The sequence below is a fragment of the Nesoenas mayeri genome (genome assembly GCF_963082525.1).
Source record: "Nesoenas mayeri genome assembly, chromosome: 23".
Classification (NCBI taxonomy): domain Eukaryota; kingdom Metazoa; phylum Chordata; class Aves; order Columbiformes; family Columbidae; genus Nesoenas; species Nesoenas mayeri.
This window is the reverse complement of record NC_137574.1, coordinates 603315-624212: the sequence shown is the minus strand read 5'-3', so window position 1 is coordinate 624212 and position 20898 is coordinate 603315. Positions and strand designations below refer to the sequence as shown.

Here is a 20898-nt window from a genome sequence, read left to right as displayed (position 1 = left end):
CATTGTAACGGAGGGATGCGAGGTGGAGAGCGGAGCCTGGAGGGGCCGGTGCAGGTACTGCAGGGTGTCCCCGCGCCGGTGCTGGTGCTGGTGCCACCCCGGCCCCGGGGTCTTTCCCTCGGCTCACACTCATCGCCCGGTCCCCAGGCTCATGAGCATGGGTACCGGTGCTGGCAGGAGAGAGAGCAGGCAGCAGAGCAGGCGCTGAAGTACTGAGTGTTTATTGGTTGGCACTAGATTACAGCCCACACTCGTCAAACCTGCATCGACTGGTTTTTAATTATTTTGTCTTCTATGGACAGCGATGACCTCCCCTGCACACAACTCAAACAGACGCAACATCTGGAAGGACATGGCTGCCGTGCACCAGCGCAGCTTCACTCAGGCCCAACATCTGGCCCAAAGACCCGGACTCAGCGCGGATGGGACGAGGAACGCGCAGATGTGATGAGGGACGCACAGATGGGACATGCCCCAGGGACACAGCGCACCGGGAGCACCGGGAGCACCGGGAGCAGGTCCCCAGCCGACACAGCCACTAGATGATGCTCTGAGGAAGCGGGAAGAGCCGGGGGGAAATAGTCACTTAAAAGCAGGACCAGAGCAGCCCACACGTTACACAAAGTTGCTGAGTATCTTTATACGATAAAAGCTCTTCATACCGACAATTGTCTGCAACTATTTCACCTCTCGGTGCAAGTTTGGCTGAAGAGACTGACAGGTTTTGATCCTCTCCCAAGAGTCAGCACCAACTGCAGCTTTGACTCTGGGGACACGAATCGTTCCAGCGCACGGGGACCCAGCGCGCGTGTCCTTACAACAGCTCCTCTGTCACTAACAAAGGAAGTTCGACTGCCGGTCCCAAATCAATTTAACATCATTTCAGATAAAGCCCACCTAAAGAGCCAGTGCCCGCCGTATCAGTCACCAGAGAAGAGCCTCGGTGCTGAGCAGGACGGGGTGCAGCTCGCACAGGATACGGCCGGGCTGGCAACCCACAGCTGCCGAATAAAGGCTGTTTCTACCCCAGGAAGTGTTTCCAGTTAAAGCGTAATATCAGCCACTCCACGTTACTGCGTTAACAGCATCAGTTCATGCCACATTAAAACACTTTCTTGGCACAATTTATTTTCTGACCCAAACAAATAAGCCATTAGCAAGTCATTAACAATATTCTACCCTAAATTGTCAGTTTAACAGCCCTGTAAAAACATTTTTAGTTTAAAAACAAAAGTGTGCATGCTGTTGATATTAAAACTGCAGTTACTCTTTCAGGAGTACCAGCTGTTTGTTGCAAAGCGTTTCCAACACACTCGTGTGCAGAGCACAGAGCCCGGGGAAGGCGGCGGGCGCTGCGAGAGGCCGCTCACGGCTCCTCGTGCGCTGCGCTTCAGCCCTTTGCGGAGTTTGGTTCAGGCCGCCCAGCAGAGAGTAAGACAGCGTTTATTGTACATTCGTCTCTAAGTTGAAGTGAACTGAACTGGTGCAATTTAGGCTCAGTTCCAGGTACTGGTGGTTTCAAGCTAGTTCTTGAATAACTCCTCTCAGCTCTTCCTTACGCATGGTTTTCCATGTCGGGCTCCGCTGGCACTGCTCCTGGCACTGCCGCTCCGCGCCCATGAAAGCAAGAACAGGGAGCGGAACAGAAAAGGATCCTGAAACAAACAGCCCCTTGCCAAGGCAGCAAGGATACCATTCCCTCGTGTCCCGGGCTCCATGGATATTTCTATCAGATTTTCATATTGTAAGTGCTCCTCGGGAAGAGAGAAAACTCTGAACAGTGAGTATTATTAGAACTTTTTTGTTGTTAAATAAAGAGGAGGAAAAAAGAAAAAACCAGAGTACTGCAGATTTAATTTCACATCTTGGCTCTGCTCTGACAAGGAGAAGCTACTGAAGTCAGCAACTACTTCTTGTCCCAAGCCAGGGATTAATTAATGCCCCTCCCAAAACTTGTACCTGCCCAACCCCCCAGCCCCAACCCTTCCCATTTCATTTCCCAACTAGACAACACTGTTGGCAAATCAAGACAGCATGAGACTTACATCAATAAAAGTAACAACAAAAAGTGAAGTGTGCCAATGCACCGGGGAACCGTCCTGCAGAGCGGCGGGTCTGCAGCGGCTCTGCTCCCGGGCAGCCGCGCCTGCGCCGAGGGGGTGTGAACGTCCGAGCGCGCCCGCGGTGCCGCCGAAGCGCTGCAGAACCACAGGGCAAGACACGGGGCACCTGAACCTTTCCCCCGGGACTCGTGTTCAGGGACACGCACGGTTGTCCAACTGAGGGGTCGGGCAGCAGCGCTCAGCGAGCACAATCCGATGCGTCAGCACGAATTCCTCGTCTCCGGTTCGGCTCGGTGTAAGGCATGTGGACAAGAGGAGCCGTCAGCAGAGCGCGGCGGGATTGGCGGCAGCGGCGAGCGACGCTCCAGTTTGTCTGACTTTGACCCCGCTCTCAATCCCCGATTCCTACCACAGACAACGAGATTCAGTTTCTATCGCAGCGTTTCTGAGGCTATTTATTTTTGGCCAAGTGTTAAAGACCAACTCCTTTTTGTTTTGATGAAAATGCGGCAACATTGGCAGAAGCTGCAGGAGAAGGAGCGGGGATGTCTGCAGGTGCTCCAACTGCCCTCGAGTGTCACTGCACTGAATCAGGAGGTACTGGATGGGAGCAGACGGGCCCGGCCACGAGCACTGTCACAGCACGCGGATGTTTGAAAACAGAACAGAAGGCAGACAGCTCGGTTACGGACCCTTCCTTGCGGAAGCACACCAGGAGTAAAAAATTCCCGCAAAATTAAAAGGTTAGATTCTCCATCTAAAAAAAGTTTATACATACGTGCTGAAAGTGACCACCACACAGGTCTGAACAGCACCTGACAGTACAGACTAAGACTTAAAGAGCTGATCTCACATTTGGAGTCTTTTAATTAAAAAAAGAGTGGCTATGGCTGGGATGACACAAACGGGACACTGGAGAACACGGGCAGAGGCAGAAGGGGCAGCCTCGCCGGCCAGGCCGTGGAAGCGGTGTCACGGGAAGGGGCACTTCATGCACAAAATGTATTTTACAAAATACATATCCAAAAGAGCAAAAAAAGCCAACAACGACAAAAAAAAATCCCACCTTGCACTAAACGGTAGCACTCTCAACACCTGCTCTGCTGCCCAGGCCTTGTTTGATAGAGGAGGCGTGTGAAAAAGGGGCGGGGGGAATCCGTGTTTCAGTCTGTTTGTCAAACTGCTCTCCAGGGCCGTCCGCAGTCATCTGATGTCGGACACGGAGCTCTCGGAGTACGTCGTGGTCATGACGGGAGTGCCGTTGTTCGCCAGACAACCTTGCCTCAAGGTTTCAAAATACGAGGCTTGCACTGGTTTATGATACTGCAGAACTTTGATGGCATCTTCTATCTTAAACCATTCCCTTTTCCTTCCTGTGGGTAGAACGAAAAATCAGTAGATGCAACAAAACCATGTTAACCTTTCTATGGTTAAATACTACCGTTGATTAGCTTTCAGTCATTATCACGCGCACTAACGCTGCAGGAATAATTACACTGTGTAGCAGTGTCAGCTCGAAAGACACTGGGAAAGTTTCTCTCCGTATTCTCTGATCAAGGGGCACCAACTGCAAGCACCCCATGGACAGCTCCCCTGTCCCCATGACCGGTGTGGGGACAGGGGGACAGCGGCGGCAGGAACGGCTTACCAATATTGACAGAGTCCTCCCAGTCCTCCAGCACCTCGGTGACGATGAGCACGTACACGTACGTCCTGTGCTTCCTGTCGCGGTTCTGGAAGGCAAGGGGAGCACGGTTACTGCGGAGCCCAACGGCGCGAGGCGCGCGGGCCGCACGCTGCTGCGCCAGACACTGCCGCACTCCACGCACAGCTCCTCGCATTGTACCTGCCTATTAAAAATCACCGCAATTTAAACGAGAGTATTAATTACTGAAAGTATGAATAGGGATTGCGGCCGAAGGTCTCGCTCCTGATCTGAGGGGCAGTGTCTCGGGGAGGTTCTGTGGCGGCTGACGGCACTGGGAATATTCACTGCGACACCGCCCTGTCACTGACCAGTTCGGCCCAACTGGGAATGGCACATGAGCCATTTTATTTAACGGAGAGTTTTAAGTTTTCCTTCAGACACGGTATCTAGTTTATTTCATAACAAACTAGGAAGTGATTTTTACACCAAGACAATATTTATGTGAAAATTTCACAGCCTCGGTATCTGTAACTTACCTCAAAAATTCCCACTAATCTTCCTAACGTCCCTTTCACGCCAGCCTAGGGAAAGTTCAGAGAGAAAGAACAGGCTTTAACAACAGGTCACGACACATCTCCTCCGTTGTTGTGATGAGCACATGAAGCAAAAGCTGCACAACTCTGTTAATCTGGAAACAACACGGTTGTGAAAAATTAACTGCACAACTGTATCCCGAGCTCTAACCACGCACACATTCCCAGGAGCTTTTCCTTCTTTTTCTAGATTAAAAACATTTTGGCCTCAACCTGGAGGAGGAGAAATGTATTCGATAGTCACTAACTGAGCAGCGACAGCCCCTGTGCGGGCAGGCTCTGCGCCCAGGAGGCTCTGCCGCCGCACGCCCGCTCCCATGGCCACCGCACACCCACTCCCGTGGGCACCGCACGCCCGCTCCCGTGGCCACCGCACACCGCCTTTCCCACCATTCACGTCCCTCCTCACAGCCACAAGCGCTTGGAACTTGTGTGCTATGGACAAGATGAGATTTCGCTCCATGACTTGGCTGGTCTGGAACAACACACGGTCCGCACACAACCCGGCCACGCCTGGAAGGTGCGGTCAGCAACGCATCCCGAGCCGCTCGGGAAGACGGTGCCCAGGGGGCCTGAGTGTGTCCCGCTTTTCTCTCCCCCCGGCTCCTGTGGTGTTGGTTTGGTTGGTTCTTTAAGCTGTTTGGGTGAGGGCAACTAAGTATTTCCTAAGACAAACGCTGTGTCCTGAGCAGCTGTGATACACCCTCTGCCGCCTGCCCAGCTTCCGACAGTCTGCTGCACAGTCACACGCTCTCAGAAAGGCAGAACTCTTATTAACGACAAGATTTCGGCAGTTAGGTTCCCAGTGTACCAGCGAAGACACAGACGCCGCACAGCAGAGGCCGAGGCACCTCGCGAGGGCTCCTGCCGGCGGCAGAGCTGTCCCCACACAGCGCCATTTGCAGCTCCCCGGCTCCGGCATTCACAGAAACGCGTAACTCTCCCTGTCACACACTCCCCGGCCTCTGCTTCTAGGAAAGAGCTTTTCCACTCAATCCTTTCTGTTGGTTTTGGATGCAAATTGCATTGTCTCGTCAGTATTTGTGCCGTTCTGCGCAGCCCGTAGGTAGAGCGCCGACTGAGCCGCGGGGCTATTTCTGGAGCTGCCCGCGATTCCACGAAGGTCAATGTCCGTGTGTCTGCGCACGGCGGACAGAGCTCGCTGACCTTTGCGGCTGAGCGGCTGCTCCTCTGCACAGCTGCGCTGCGGAGCGGGATCACCCCCCAGCACCGAGCCGGGGGGAGGACTGCAACGAATTTCATCCAAACAAGTCCTTCCGCAGCCCCCAGCAGTGAGCAGTTTGGTTTAGTAAGCAACTGCATCCATCAGCCGGCAGTAACACAGAGGAACACAAAGCTTCCACCTTTGCAACATCCCTACGTACAGAAATATATTAAAAGGTGAAACCTAATCAAATGGTTCAGATAAGTAACTGCCTTAGACCAATACTCTGACTACTGAATGTCAGCTCTCCTCACCCGCCTGCAGAAGCGCTGAACCAAAGCCCAGCGATGATGCTGTGATGGTTTAGCGAGCTCTCAGGCCGGAGCGCAGGCGCGGAGCGCGCACAGCCAGCCCGAGCGCCGCGGCCCCAGCGCCCGCAGGTACCTGGCAGGCGCGGAGCCCTCCCCGCCGTCTGGCCGCAGCGGCGGCGGGAACGCGCTCCTGCACGCTGAGCTCAGCCTCCGTTCTGCACAAAAAGCCACGCCAAGACAAACACATGCTGCAGGAAAATCACGCTGAATTGTCATTAGGCAGCTTGGATCGGTAAATCGTGGTCTCTATACAATCACATACTTCATTCAGTGGAACCAACAAATGTGGGAGTGGAATTCAGAGCTCACACAACTTGCCCAAGACATTCAAGAAAACAATCTATAGCTGTTGTCACTAACAAAGCGAGGCAGATAACGAGCAGCACAAGTGCCAGGCTCCTCTCCGGGCGAGCTCCAGAGCTCCAGCCCTCAGCTCCTTCCCGACTGCGCTGCAGGACAAGCAGCGTTTTCTTGGAAAGTTCAAAGCATAGTCACAGGCTCAGCCAGGCCTGAAGCTGGATCTAAATCCTAATTTGCACCAGATGACTCGGGAATCTCCTCCTGGGTGGTGAGTGCGCTGAGGATCCCCTGCCCTCGCGGGCATGGCAGCGTCTGCCGGAGGCAGCACAGTTTATTTGGGGACGTTCCCCCCAAGCCTCGGAAGGGCTGCGTGTGGGACCCCTGCTGCCGCCCTCAGAACACACACGTGTCCCAGGAGGATGTCACTAAACCTGCCAACAAGGGGCAGGAGGGCACCAGCACCAACTGTTCCATCTGCAGCACAAAAATAAAGCAAATCCCCAGGAAGACACACTCGGGTATGAAAGGGGACAGACTGAGCCTGCAAAACGTGCTGCTTCTCCACGGCTCTGCAGCCCCACATCAGTTTCAATGTCCAAGGTGTCCCTGCAGGAGCAGACGCAGCCGGCAGAAGCGCCCGAGTCACAGGCAGTGTCCCCAGAGCAGCATGGGCTTCAAACCGCTGCGCCCCGCGGGCTGGGCTGGGCTTTCCGGACAAGGAACAAAAAATCCGGAGGAAATGAAGCTTTACTAGTTCTGCTGCTCATGGAACAACTTGTTTTAATAAAGAAAAATTACTGAAGACATCCAAGAACAGCAGGTTCAGGTTTCAAAGCTGAAAATAAGTTTGGGTCAGATGCAAAAAGCAGCCTGCAGCAACACCATCTGTTCCCTGGGACGGCTTTCATTTCCTTCCATCTGAGCTAAGAAAATGTGGGTTGGAATTCCAGCTATTTGACTTTGCTCTATTAGGCTCGCAGCCTGCATCCACTATGGATTACTGCTGGGCAGGACTGTGGTCACAGCCCAATGTGCGCTCTGATCCCCGCGGCTGGGGCAGCGCATCACCCCCGCGCCGCGGGCTGGGCCGTCCGCACGCGCGGCCGGGCCGCGAGGCCAGTCTGTCCGCTGGGCTCACAGGCGCTACACCGACCCAGCCGATTCTTCACTGCATTACAACCCATACGTGCTTCCACATTTCTGGAACAGACATTAAATACCATGACAGAGAGAAGAACTTTAAGACGTCGCACTCGTTCTGAAGGAGTCTGAGGACACGGGGTAACGCAGCAGTGAACCCGGTCCACTGTCTGCACTAGTACTGGATCTAGGAAGAGTTCGATGCCATCAGCTCAGTCACCGGGCCACAGTCCTTGCAACATTTAAAAGAGAGTATTCCTATTTTAGCCCTGAAGATACCAATATTCATATTCTAAATTACTAACAAAATACATGAAACAGAAAAGACTATTTATAAAGCATGTTTAAGAGGGGAAAAGGGAAACAACAGATCAATGTACTATCATGATGGACTATGTTCGATGCTGGCATCACTTGCTGTTTGATCACAGATCCCATGAAGAAAGCACAATTAACACTCCTGTAATTTTATAGAACTTGACATTTACTAAGTATTTAAAGGTCAGGATGTGAAAGATGCTCTAAGTGCAAAATGAAATGCCTTTGGGTTTAACAGATGAGTGCGGAGGTTTTTTCCAAAGTCACTCTATGATAAGTTTAATTTAGGGCATCTATTTCTAAAACATGTTCTTCACCAGTTGCTCACACCCATAAAAAACCCTTATTCCTAACACATTAGTTTTGGGGAGAGAATGCAAAAAATCCGAGAAGGAAGAAGCAAAATACACTCCATTTGTGCTAATGATCATTTTCAAAGGGCTCACCATCCTCCCGGGGTGCGAACCCCAGAGCGCACCCCAGTTCCCCGCTGTGCAGGGCCGACCACATGGATCTCCCCCGACTGCTAGCAGCCAGCGTTTGATTGTGAAGGCTGCTCCGCTCCGGCGCGCCCGTCTGCGGCCCCTGGCTACTAACGATGCCCAGAACTCAAGTCACTTCAGATTGGATGCAGACGACAGCGAGTGTGACAAGGGTGAGTACCTGTCTGCTTTAATACTTGTGCTGGCAGAGATTAATGTAGATAAGGACTATTGCAAACTGGGACAAGGACTTTAACTCAAACTGGGACAGAAGCACCACAGGTTTCACTCTGAGTCAACATTCCATTCTCAGGAGACTTCTAAAGTGTTGAAAATCAGAAAGAGGGAAAGGTCCGATTTCTTTAAATGACAGTTATTCCAGCAATCACACGGATAAACTCAAACACATATGTGGTGACATTAAAATGGTGAATACACAAGTTAAAAATCTTAGCTTAGGGAAGCATATTTTCAAAAGCAAAAGCATGACATGCGAAAAAAAGAATGAATTGAGAAAAACCAGCCTATTGTCATCTTCAAAGAGCACAAGCAACTGAAAGGATAACAAGTCCTTCCAGCTCTTCCAACTGGCTCTTATTAAAACGGAGAAGGCATACCAAAGCCAGCAAAAGAAAGCCCACTAATTTCTTCCATAACTTTGACCAGCATGCAAACCACCTTCTCTTAGGATAAAGCTGACTTTGTGTTGATCGCCATGGAGGAAACAGGCTCTTCCTCTCCCTACAGGAGCCTCTGACGCTACCTGCTCAGGAGCCTCCGACGCTACCCGCTATGGAGCCTCTGCTTTCCTGGCACGTGCCAGAGGTGCCGGGCCCAGGACGGGAGCAGAGACACCCAGACACCCACCCCTCGGAGCTCAGCATCCGCTGCCACCTGCCTGAAACGGCCCGGACCCGCACGAGCAGGTGACCGCGCGTCACCATCCAGCGCGCACAGGAGCCGCCCGCAGCCTCCTCGAACGCCCTCTGCCAAACCCACAGCAGCAGCGGGACCCGGGGGCACAGCTCCTCACAGCTGGAACACAACCAGTGCTCCTCCTGCACGCGCACTCCTCAGCAACACTGTACAGCAAACAGCTCACTGAGCTTCAGACAGCTGATGTGCGCGATTATCTGTGTGCGGGTCATCAGCAGGGTACCGGCACACAGACCCATCTGCAGGACGCCCTGCACACCTGAGAGCCCGCCTGCGTTTTCCAGCCTCAGCAGCGGCGGCAGAGCGCTCAGCGCTCCACACACCTGCCAGGCTGCTCGTCTGCAGACGGCTTTCAGGCAGCCGTTCTGGTAACGGCACCGGGGAGCTGCATGTCGGGCTGTGGGAGGTGCGGGAGGCCGGCGCTGGCCGCCGGAGCCCACACTGTCCACTGCTCGCCCAGCGGCAGTGAGCGCGCCGGGGCTGCGCCGGGAACGGCTCCAGCCTGCCGGGCGGCCGCAGCCTCAGTGGCATCGGGCACCGGTCCACGTGAGCAGGGAGCACCAGCTGAGCTGGGGGATTATCCGAGCCAGCCCGAACCAGTTCCCTCGCCGCAGAGCCAAGGGCCGCGCAGCCACCGAGCGCCACGGAACGAGAGGCTGCTCCCCGGGACCCAGGGTCCGCACGGGCTTATCTCATGGATTCGAAAGGCAAAGCCATGCATCTCCTGTATGGACCCCTGGCTGCTGTATCCAATAACTGAATTGTTAATAACGATTGGGAGCCTGTAGCTAAAAATGTTCCTATTGTTCTGTTTAAACTCACTTTGGCTTGTAATGCATTTGAAAGGTTGCTGAGTTACTAAAAAAGCAGGAGCTGTACTACAAGCTGGAAGCAAAATTGGCAAGCAGAGATCCCAGTACTAGAGGCACCTAAAGACACCTCAACAAAACAAACTTTCACAGTACAGTCTTTCCTGTCTTCCTGATGAACGGCTACATCACAAAAACATCCAAGAGAAACACACAACTCGGGAACGGCCGCATCAGGTTAGTCCAGAGGCCCAAATGCTCAGCATGGTGTCAGACAGCAGCAGGTACTTCCAGGTACTTCACAGAAAAACCTTCACACACCAGACAGGTAAATAAAGTAACTACTGGAGAAACCTCCTCCCAGCCACATCAGTTAGCGCTTGATTTCTGCTCTGCAGCACAGAGATTTATAACCCTCTCGAAAGCATTTTTAATCCTGCCTTATATAACTGTGAACCGACTTGGTCATCCACATAGAATCATTTAATCATTTACTGAATCCAAGCATCTCTCCAATTCGACACTATTCAGAAGTGAGTTCTGAAGACATGTTTTACATACAGTGTGCCAACTGCCATTTGTTGCCTTCAAATTCCTTATGGAGAATAAAATTGTTCTTCCAGCTTGAAGAGAAAACTACACACCCAGAGCATGGATCTGTGTGAGCTGCTGTTTGATCCCCTTTCTGAAATGGCTTCAAGTAAAAACAACAAAACCACAAACACATTAACTTTTATGAGCAATTTCTCTTATTCACATAAAACTCAAATATGTGTTAGACCAAAACACACTCAGGTGCCCACATCTGGAATGACTTTAGTGGCTCAGAAGGTCTTACTCCTACCTTCCACCCAAGTACTAGATAGCTTCACTGAAGCACAGCTGGTGGTTTAGAAATCATTGTTCTTACAGGGAAAACAAAATTGAGAATATCATCGTATGTACTGAAATGACTGTAGCTTAATTTTATCTATTTTCAGTTAAAGGTATCAGGTGAGGAAAAGTTCATTTTGAGTGAGAGCCTTAATTACATTCCCACGCTATCTTTACTTAGGACTCCGGTCTCCCTCCCACGTACAATGTGACGCTATAGTTCTGTTCACCCTCAGGAAAACAAGCAGGAGCAACACCGGTTCCCAGAGCCCGGGCCAACACGCAGCGGTGGGGCCGTGGCAGCTCCGGCCTCGCCAGCACTCACCTCTTCACAGACTTCTCGCACCGCGGCCACGTTGGGCTCTTCTTCGGGCTCCATGCCGCCCCCGGGCACGATCCATCGGTCGGGATGACGACTACTGCTCACCAGCAGCACCTGCGGAGAGCGGAGCACAGCTGACGCGCACGGCCGGGCACGCTGGGTCGCACAGCTGCCAACAGAAGCTGCATTTGCGCTGCCCACACCTCCGCGCCAACGCGAGTCCTGACAACACTCCACTCTTTGCAGTACAGTTCACAGAATCCCAGACTGGTTGGGGTTGGAAGGGACCTCTGGAGACCATCCACTCCAACCCCCGCTAAAGCACTGAAAACTCTGGCCCCATCCTCTTGACATCCCACAGCGTTTGGCCTTCTTCAACATGTAAAACACGAGCAGTCAGCCATGCCTCAACAGGGAACGTCAGCTTCATCCATCCTCTGAGCTCCCGAGGGGGCAGCAGCCCTGTAGGCCCAGCACGTGTGCTGTGCCCCTGTCACCACATCTCCTCCCGCTACACCACACGACTTTTACCGCACCTGGACTCACCACCAATATCGGGCATGGGAGAGCATGGACTGAAATTCCTAAATGTGAGGCCAAGACAAAGTTAAAACAAAAGTAATGGTCATTTCAATCATATGTTTTCTTGCCAGGTAAGGAAGCATCACCTTTGTCATTTCCACTTTCAATTCAGAGTCCCAGCTCAAACAAACAGAAAAAAGCTGCAGAAACAGCTCGTTGAAGTCGGTTCAGCACACGTCAGGCCATTGAACTCCTGCCACCTTCCACTGGTGAGAAAGTATCTGCTAAGAAAGCCCTGGCCAAGACTCCTCCAGGAGCGGCTGCGGGGCTGCCGGGGACACAGCGCTGCCCAACGCTGCGCAGCACACGGGAGGAACCCCGAGTGTAAACAGCATTTCAGGCAAAGTAAATTAACTTCAGCTGCTCTGGCAGTTAGAGTTTTCTGAATAGAATTAGCATGAACAGCCCTCGCTGGGAAGGAAAAACCCGTCATTCTCACACTTTTATGTAATCAGACTATTTCCTGTTTAAGAAAAAGGAAATCCCATCAAGAGAGAGCAGGAAACATGCCGTACAAGGTCACTCTTTTACAACAGCTTTACACAGGATATTGCTACCAATGAGCTCTCCCAAGACAAAGGGCCTGGTTCAAAACCAGGGTGAGCCGCTGGTGTGCTTTAAAAACCCACATCTAAAACGTCCCATGTCCCAACACAGGCAACCTGCTCAAAGGGATCGAGTATAAAGGTCATTTTAACCCAAATCCCTGTTTTAACAAGGCACACACAACACTGAAATACGTTACAAACTGCCCCAAAGGCAGCAAAAGGAGACCTGCTGGAAAACAGCCTCTCCCTGGAAACCACGAACAGCGGGTGGGACGGGCCGGGTAACAACTACATTCCCCACCACAAACCTTCCCCGCCGGCCGGATGGTGAACACCAACACCTGGGACCACTCAGGAGCTCCTATGTCTTCAACACCTCAATTTTTGTTCATTAACTTCTTTATTACAGAAAAAGCATTCATTTGACTGGATACTAGAGAAGATACTTTAATCAAAAGCGTCATAAAAAATATACCCAAAGTGACTTATTTTGTAAGTCAGGCCAAAAGACAACGCGGGCTGTCCCAGCAGGCTCCTGCCAGGCGCTGTGCTCGGGGCGCCGCGGAGGCTCCGGACCCGGCAGGATTCGCAGTTCAGCATCGCGCTCCTTTTGGAAAAGCATTTGCAGGTATCGCGTCACAGGGCCAAGTTCTGTTTTCCAGGATTGGATTCTGTCATTTCAAAGCAGGGAAATGAGCAACTCAAGCCTCCTTGGCAATGCGCGGGGCAGCCCTGAAGTAGCTCTCACACACATTCAATAAAATAAGAGAAAGGTTAGAAAAATAAGCAAAGCTTAAAGGCTACAGCAGGGGCTCCCACCAGTGCTGGACCGTAGCCCCCATGCTGAGCCGCCTTCAAAGCTGCGTGCAGCCAAACAACAAAAACCACACACAGACCCCACCAGCCTCCCCGGGGAGCAGCAGGAAAACGCCGAGACCGCGGAGGCTGCTGGACCCACGGCGGCCCCGGGGAGACCCGTGGGAAAGGGGAAAAGCTGCTCGCCAGGATGGATCTGGGAGTCCCTGATACCAGCAGCAACCTTACACCAACCTCGTCATGAACAAAGCTGCTGGATTCACAAAAGGGTTGGGGTTTGTTTGTGCTTTTTGTTTTGATTTTCCCCCAGAAATAATGGTGCTCTACAATACAAAAGGCTAAGCAACCAAAACAAGGCACAGAATTAGCTCCCAGTTAACAGAGAAGAGATGGAGGGATTCCCAGGTTCTTTCATGCTATGGTGGATTTCAACAACCACCACCACCCAACAAATAAACCAAGAGCAGCTACTCTATAATGAACAGGATCCCTAGAAAGAGGCTCCACAGAAGCGTCACAGCCCAGACAAAAGGGCTCCAGCATCACGAGCGGCTGCGCTACGCGTGACAAGAGCAGGAGCCGCGACCCCCAGGACAGCCCAGTCCCACCCCCGCCAGCCCCAGGACCGCTGGGCAGACCCATGAGGAACAGCAAGACGTGAAGTACGCGGCCTTGGCCCATCTATAGCTACTGCCACTGGAACGGCCTCTGCACGTTCGTGCTTTCTATCAATATTAAGCCACGAAATCAGGTATTTTGCATAGCAAATAGGGCACAAACCTGACATTTCAACTCCTTTCACACTTCAGCATTATTTATCAGACTGCAAGAAAATAACATCTCACAAGGCGCTGTAGCGAGGCTGGTGAAGATGGGCGACTTCAACGGCGTTCTCCTCTACAATCTGTCTTTGTTGGAAGTTCCATTTAACGAGAGTCTCTGTATTCAGGAGTTTGCGGTTCAGCTGCGCGAGTGACTCTCCAATGTGCCCCATGACCAAGCAGGATATTGTAGCCGGTGCAGCTCTGTGTCCAGCATAATAAAGACCTTTTATGCTCTTCTCAAACGTTCTTACAATCCCAACATATTATTGTTAATGTACTTAATGCTTTGACGAAACTGGGATCTTGATTTGACCACATTGAACCACCTTTAAACATGAAGAACAGCTGGAGAGGAGTAGGAGGGGAAAGGAGACGCTGTGGTTAGCAAAGCCATGCAAAAATTCAATCTAATCTAACCGGCAGAAACACAGCCTTGATTGCACTACAACAAAACACGCGTTTGGCCAAACTCCCACCGCAGGACGGCTGAACACACGCACCAGGGCTCACAGGAGGGGTTCTCCGCTCTCTTGCTATTCAGGGCACGTTCTGGAGTCAGCACACGGTAGTGACGAGCACGGCCTGCGGTCAGCAGCTACAGCAGCTACAGCCGCCTTGGAACGTGACCACGGCTTCGGCCAACAGCCACAACGCCTCCCCTGCCCACAGCAGCGCGTCCTCGCTGCTCCTCAGAGGTTACACCGCCTCGGACAAGCGGGATTTCACACACCTCGCTCCGGGGCACAAAGCAGCGCCCAGAAACTGGTGACAAAGTCAGAAGGGTAATTATTCCTGCTACAGAACTCGACAAACTAAAGCACAAGTCTTCAAAGAGGAGTGAGAGGTGAACTGGAAGATGTTCAAGTCATTTCAAGCATTTGGATCGTGCCTATGGTGCTATAACCATAGAGGAAAAAGGAAAGAAAATCCTGTTAGTTTTTAGCCTGTTTCTTAGAATAACGATAACAAAGCATTGCATACCGCACTGCTACGCTGCCTTCAAAATACCAAGGCTCATATTACTGTTATTGCAGCTTTCTTGTGGCTTTCGAGTGACTGCTCGCTCTCACTGACAAAGAACACCATCCAGAGTCCTCTCCCTGCACTGAAATTATGTTCTAGATAACCACAAAACTTATCTGCAACATGTCTGTCGCAGGACAGGGCAACACCTGAACCAGTGCCGCTTGTTTCGGAGGCCGAGGGCTGATAAGGAGACACTCCCAGCGAGACCTGGAGCCGATAACCCGTTTGTGCCTGTCCAAGCCAGCCCGCCGACCCCGGACCCGCGCAGCTCCACGCAGGCTTTCCCGCAGAAACGCCAGCTTCTGAACCCGCGTTGTTTCTTGGTCGGGGAGGGAGAAATTAAGGGAGTGTTTTGGTCTTTCTACACTGACCAAATAACTCTGGCCTTCAGCAGTTGCGTATGTATACACTATTTTGATTATCAAGTCCTGTTCATAAAATAAAGCACACAAAAACCCTACAGCCATGAAAACCTGTTGAGAAGTCTTTCAAATGTAAGCAGTTAATCCTATGCATAACACCAATATGTCATTTACACAAGTAACCACCCAAGTCAACATGAATGGAAATAACATTCAAACCATCAGAAGTGTCTTTAAAACAAATCTCCCCGGTAGGTAATTGTATCACTCTGAATTTCACGTGTTAATGCGAAACTTCTAAGAACAAAGAGTTCCTGTGCATTATCCACGGCACAAACAGCTCAGAGCGCCGCATCCTGATAGCGATCCACAGCGCATGGGAAGGGCGCTCGACCCGTCTGCGCAGCCAGCCCCCCAGACGGAGTGAACACAACTGCTCAAAGACACCGGGCACCCGCGTCCCCCTTGCTGGGTATCAGCTACAGCATCTAAACGCTGATACCCACTGGGTATTTTCCTGAGCTTCAGCAGCATCAGACAGACTCAATTCTTCAGCTTTGCCCAGCTTACAGAGCCTCCATTAAATTAAGTGAAAATGTAACAATTAATTTTCATTCTTTTGTAGTTCGCAAAAGTACAAGAGACCACAGAATCCATTGCAAAATCATTTATTAAAAGGATAGAAAACACTTTTTAAGATGAAAGCTAGGTTTTGCAAAGGTTTATGCTGTTGCTCTTGGAGAAAGCACAGGAGAAGCACAAGAGAACTCTTCCGAACCAGCCCGTATCCCGCGGTGATGTGAGAGCAGCACAGGGAGAGCGTCACAGCCCTTTGATGGAGCCGAAGAGAACACAGAGTCAAGCAGAACCATCAGAACAGAGATTCTGAGACTGTTGCATGGAAAGTACAACGATCATATGATGCTGGGCTCCCTTAACGTCCCACCGGTGAAGTGCTCCAAGTGCTTTCAGCTATTATTATTTTCATAGTGAAGCGAACGCACAAAGGAGGCCCAGGAACAGCGTGTGATCATCAGCGTGGTTAAAATCTGAGAAGTGCTGTATGGCACCAGAGCTTGGTTTAAACCTGACCCGGAGAAGCGAGAAGAAAAAGGGTAGTTTGCATTTAAATGACCTTGTCCAGCCCCAGCTCTGGCCGGTTTGCCTTGGCGCGCTCGCGCCTTCCAGGCGCTGTGTGAAAGTTCTGCTTGCTCCTCTCAATTTAGGCTTCATTCACCAGTAAGAAAAGACATCCAGCCCTGGATCGTATTCTTTCCAAAGCATTTCCTCCAAAAAGTCTTTAAAAAACCCGTTGTTAACGAGCAGCTTGTCCTTTCAGCAGATACAATGCAGGCATGCTTAAACCTGTAGCTGCACCAGTGCGGGACTTAAAGCCAAACGGTTCCTTTTCATTTCTGTTCAAATCTAACGCGGAGACGCTGCCGTTGAGAAGGCTTCCATCTGCTCCCTAAGAGCAAGACAGTAGTGAGACCTGCTGGAACATTTCCTCATTGAAACAGCTGCTCTACACAAAAAAAAACTTGTGTTATTTAGATATAACACCATAATAGCAATATTGAGAGGCACTGACATCACGAGCAATAAAATGAGTGATTTCAGCGATAACACGAGACTCGGAATCTCTTGATCTGCACATCCTCCTTCCCCACGTTTGCAGGAGCACCAATACCAGGGGAGTTTGCTCCACGGGAAGGGATGAAAACGGCAGCGTCCCGGCGTTCGGCTGCTCAAAGGCCCTTTGAAGTCTGTCCACACTCGCTTTGAATTAATCCCGTTGCTTCCCCTGCTCCCGCTCGCCCAGGCAGACGTCGCTGCGCTTTACTGCTTATGAAACGGATTTTTCCATACAGCCCAATTAAGAATTGTAGGTTTTGCTCCACTTGAGATTCGTGTTTAAAAGAATTCTCCCTGTACTGCTTTTAAAGGAAAGTGTAACAAAGACATCTTTTCAGCCAACGTTTGGTCTTCCAAAAACGTTCCAGAGCTTTTCAGGTCCCAAACCGCAGCTTCCAAACGCAACAGAGACAATGCACAACCTCAAGGAGAACCAAATCACTCAAAAACCAAAAAACCCAAAGTATTATTATGTTAAGCCTCTTTATTGACAAATTTAATGCCCAGCCAAAGACATGCTGGTTTAGCAGCTCCATTGACTGCTGAGATGTTAAAGAAAATAAAGTCAACGAACTGAAGAGTTAGGGTGTAAATACCTAAAAAGAAAAGAAAAAATAAGCCTCCTCTGTAAGTGCCATCAGAATTTTTCTTATTTCTTCTCATTCACTGACAAAATTGTTTAATTCAGGAGCTAATTAGAGGTTCAAGAAGGGAGAAAAGTTGCTTTTTAAAATTCATAGCAGGAAGTGAAGAAGAAACACGAGAGCTGAGATCTCAAAAGAAGCAGCAACTAGAACAAGCCAGTCCTAGAAAAATCTAATACTTAGTTTAAGTGATTTTTGCCTGTTTTCTTTTTAAACAGTAAGCGCTTAACAGATCTTTAACCAACCCACTTCGGTTCTGGTTTTTCCTCCTCCCCGGAGAGGCCTTTTAAACAGATCTCAATTTCCATTTACACAGAAGGAATCAATAATAAAATATGTCAGTAGCACAAGAAAAATTATTATTCTCCAATAGAAAACCAAAAAATCTTTCACAGAAACGTTAAACTCCATAATTGTGTAGATACCACCTTTCTCAGCACCGAAGAAGTGCAAGTAGCACTAAGATTAGACAGGTAGACTCGTCTCGAACTAAGGCTGAAACGTCAACAAAGAGAATGAACCTAAGAAATAATTAGAAAGAGAAAGCAATAAAAATCAAGGTTCCCTGCTTGCTGTTGTCAGCGATCGACACGAGCAGCACGTACACGGCCTGCAGGCCTCTGCCCAGCTGAATCGCCGTGTCTGCGGACGAGCACTGCGGTGGGACCTGATCCCTCTCCTAAGCGTTCGTTGGAAAAGCCCACTTCATGACGGGCTATTGCAGTGCCAGGGCCGCATTAAATAACAGATACCATAAACACACATGGTGTTTGGAAGCCTGGGATGTCCTCGGGAGGCCAGTTCAAAATCAAACAAAACTGTAATTCATTGCTTCGCTATCTGTGTCTCACTTACAAAAAGAGCACACAGGTAGGCACTTGAGGAAATCAACGTCCATCCCGTGCTGCATCACTCACGAAGCAACCGGTGCCCCGTCCCCGCACAGAGCAGCGCGGCACCGCAGTGTGACCGGGGACGGCAGGGCAGGTGCTGACGGCAGAACCTCGCTGCCCAGCGCTCCGCTCGCTGCCCAGAGCAGACCCAGGGAGGGAGGGGGCACAGCCAGCACCGGACACCACTGCGTCCAAACCGCACACGCACCTTCCTGCCCCGGGTCCTCTCGAGCGACTCGAGCCTGAAACGGCACCGATTACATCTGCAAACCAAGCCACAACAGACACAACTTTGACATCAAAATGGCTTTAAAGCTCAACTTGAGCAAACTTAACCAGTTTAACTACACGGAGAGAAATCTGCCATAAGTCAGCATGTCTCGGGAATGAGTTTACTTTTCTTTCTTTGACCATCTCGGGTCAGTATTGCGGACGTGCCATCCTAACAAACCCTTGTGTCACCAACACTGTTCTGAGCTCTGCACACTGGTTCCCAGCAGCCAGAAGACAGGAGAGAGCAGCCGTGGGGCCGGCTGGAGCCATGGGGCCGGCTGGAGCTGCATGACACTGTGAATCGAGGCATCGTGACATACAGACCAACAAGCAGCCAGGAGCTGGGTGCATCAGGCAGCTGTTAAAATCACATTTCTGTCTTCAACCACACTGTAGTCAAACAAGGTCAAGCATCTAACTCTGGAGAAGAATTGCCACACAAACTGTGTAAAAGCGCATCAGGAAGCTCAGGTGCCTTCAACCACCCGTGCTGATTAGCCCCAGCATCATGACACAACACAATTATGTTCTTCTTCATAGTTAGATCAAAGTATCATGAATTTCCTGAAAGTCGGTGGGAAGGACCAGCTATGATGAACGCTTCACCAAAACATATTGTTTTCATTTCAAACTATTTATGCTTGAAATGTTGACACTTCACCATGACAGCACAGCTACACAGGGCTTGTCAAGCCTCCTTCACCGCGTTAAATAATAACTGAACCGTATGCTAATTGACTCTCCTCCAGTGAACTGCCGGCATTCCCTTCCAATTTCCTGTAGCTACAAATATGATAATCAGGAGAACAAAGACTTGAGCACAGCCCACTCAGGAACCAGCAAATGGAATGAAGTATGCCTGACTCCAGAAGAAGAGAAAAGAGACGCGCAGCCTCGCTTGTCCCCAGTGCCCCAAGCCCACGTTAAGATACCGAAAGAACGGTGAAAAACTGCACATCCGAGCAAACTTTCTCATTTTAACTTCATACAACAGAAGCCCTGGGCAGCACGGCCGCTCCCGGCCCCCTGGTCCACCTTCCACTGCCACTTCCTCCCGCCGCTCTGGACAGCAGCTCCTGGCACTCCAGCAGGCCCCTTTTATCCCAGTTTCTTTTTATAAATCCGAGGTCAAGTTTCCTCTCCCATCTCATGTGATGCGCTGGACTGAAGTTCTGCCAGTGTGGTCGCTCCACTCAACTGCCAAATCCCATCCTGTGCCACAGCGCTCCTATCAGACCGCTCCACCACCCCACCAGCACTTAGATCGGGGCATTTTTCTCGTGTTTGGCGGAGAAAAATAAAGGGGGAGAAGCACCAGCTTCCCGAGGGACGTTCAGCTGCATCTAGAAACAAACCCCCGCAAGCAGTGTGCGCGGGCGCCGCGCGGCCCCGCGCCGCCGGCCCTCACCTCCTCCTCGCTCTCGCTGCGGAAGCACAGGCAGGCCGCCCGCTTCTTGTAGCCGTCCCCGTCGTAGGTGCGCGTCTGGTTGGACTTGAGCTTCATCATCCTCCGCTCCGAGGGGCGCCGCGGGGGAGGCCGGAGGACGGCGGGGCCGCGGCCTAGAGGGCGGGGGCGGGCAGGACCCGCCGGGGCTCCCGCGAGGGGCGGGCGGGAAGGACGGGGGACAGAGGGGGGCCGCCTCCCCGTGACAGTCTCTTTCTCGGTCTCGCTCTGTCTCCCGCAGGCCGGGAGCCGCCCGCTACGCGCTGCCGCCTTTCGCCCGCCTCATCCCGCCCTTCACTTCCAGCCGCTCCGCCGCCGCTGCCAGCGCTCCGGCCACCGCCGACGACGACGACCGCGACGCCATCTTGGGGCACGCTACGCAAACGGCGCAGAGCCGCCGGGCGGGGGAGGCGGCGGCTGCCCCCTGCCGCTACACGGCGCGCCCGCCACGCAGACGGCGCAGCCCGGCTTCCAGAATCGCTCCCCCCCGCGCAGACAGCGCTGCCGCGCCTCCGCCTCCTCTCGCCGCGAGCCCTCTGCGGCGCAGGCCGCCTCCGAGAATAAGGCTGCTCGTAAGCGGGCGGGCGGCTGCGTGCGGGGCGCCCTGGCAGTTACGCAAACGGCGGCGGGGCGGAGCCGGCCCCCAGTGCACATGGCTCCGCTTTGACAGCGGCTCTGCGCAGAGGGCGCAGCCGCGGAGACGGGAGAACGCCCGCCTGGCGCAGGGCGGGGGCGGCTTGCGCCGATGGCGGAGCGCGGCTGTGGGGGTCGTTGTAGCGCGGAACAAAGCGGGGAGCCCCGGAGGGACCCTGCTTCAAAACGTGAGTCTGT

The 20898-nt window shown here is 51.9% G+C and overlaps 1 protein-coding gene across 3 annotated transcripts; it reads right to left on the bottom strand.

The window, feature by feature from the left end:
• Window positions 1–1972: 1972 nt before the first annotated feature.
• Window positions 1973–20640, bottom strand: NUDT3 (nudix hydrolase 3). 3 transcript variants are annotated; one of them, XR_013923185.1, is made up of 6 exons: window positions 20032–20640; window positions 11024–11134; window positions 4248–4292; window positions 3712–3796; window positions 3130–3436; window positions 1975–2696 (listed from the first exon to the last, which is right to left on the bottom strand). XR_013923185.1 is itself a non-coding variant. In XM_080358122.1 (5 exons), the coding sequence occupies exons 1-5, from the start codon at window positions 20128–20130 to the stop codon at window positions 3267–3269; spliced, it is 510 nt and encodes a 169-aa protein (XP_080214248.1). In that variant the 5' UTR covers window positions 20131–20640; the 3' UTR covers window positions 1973–3266. The 3 variants fall into 3 exon arrangements, 1 of the variants encoding a protein (XP_080214248.1); XR_013923186.1 differs by having other exon boundaries at window positions 1978–2468; XM_080358122.1 differs by having other exon boundaries at window positions 1973–3436.
• Window positions 20641–20898: the final 258 nt, after the last annotated feature.

What these genes read in the sequence shown, in the direction of transcription:
- NUDT3 (XM_080358122.1), bottom strand. Translation starts at nt 20,130, where the DNA reads ATGATGAAGCTCAAGTCCAACCAGACGCGCACCTACGACGGGGACGGC. An exon ending in GCAGCGAGAGCGAGGAGGAG is followed by an intron (nt 11,135 to 20,031) that starts GTGAGGGCCGGC and finishes CGCTCTCCGCAG; the next exon opens with GTGCTGCTGGTGAGCAGTAG. An exon ending in TGCGAGAAGTCTGTGAAGAG is followed by an intron (nt 4,293 to 11,023) that starts GTGAGTGCTGGC and finishes AACTTTCCCTAG; the next exon opens with GCTGGCGTGAAAGGGACGTT.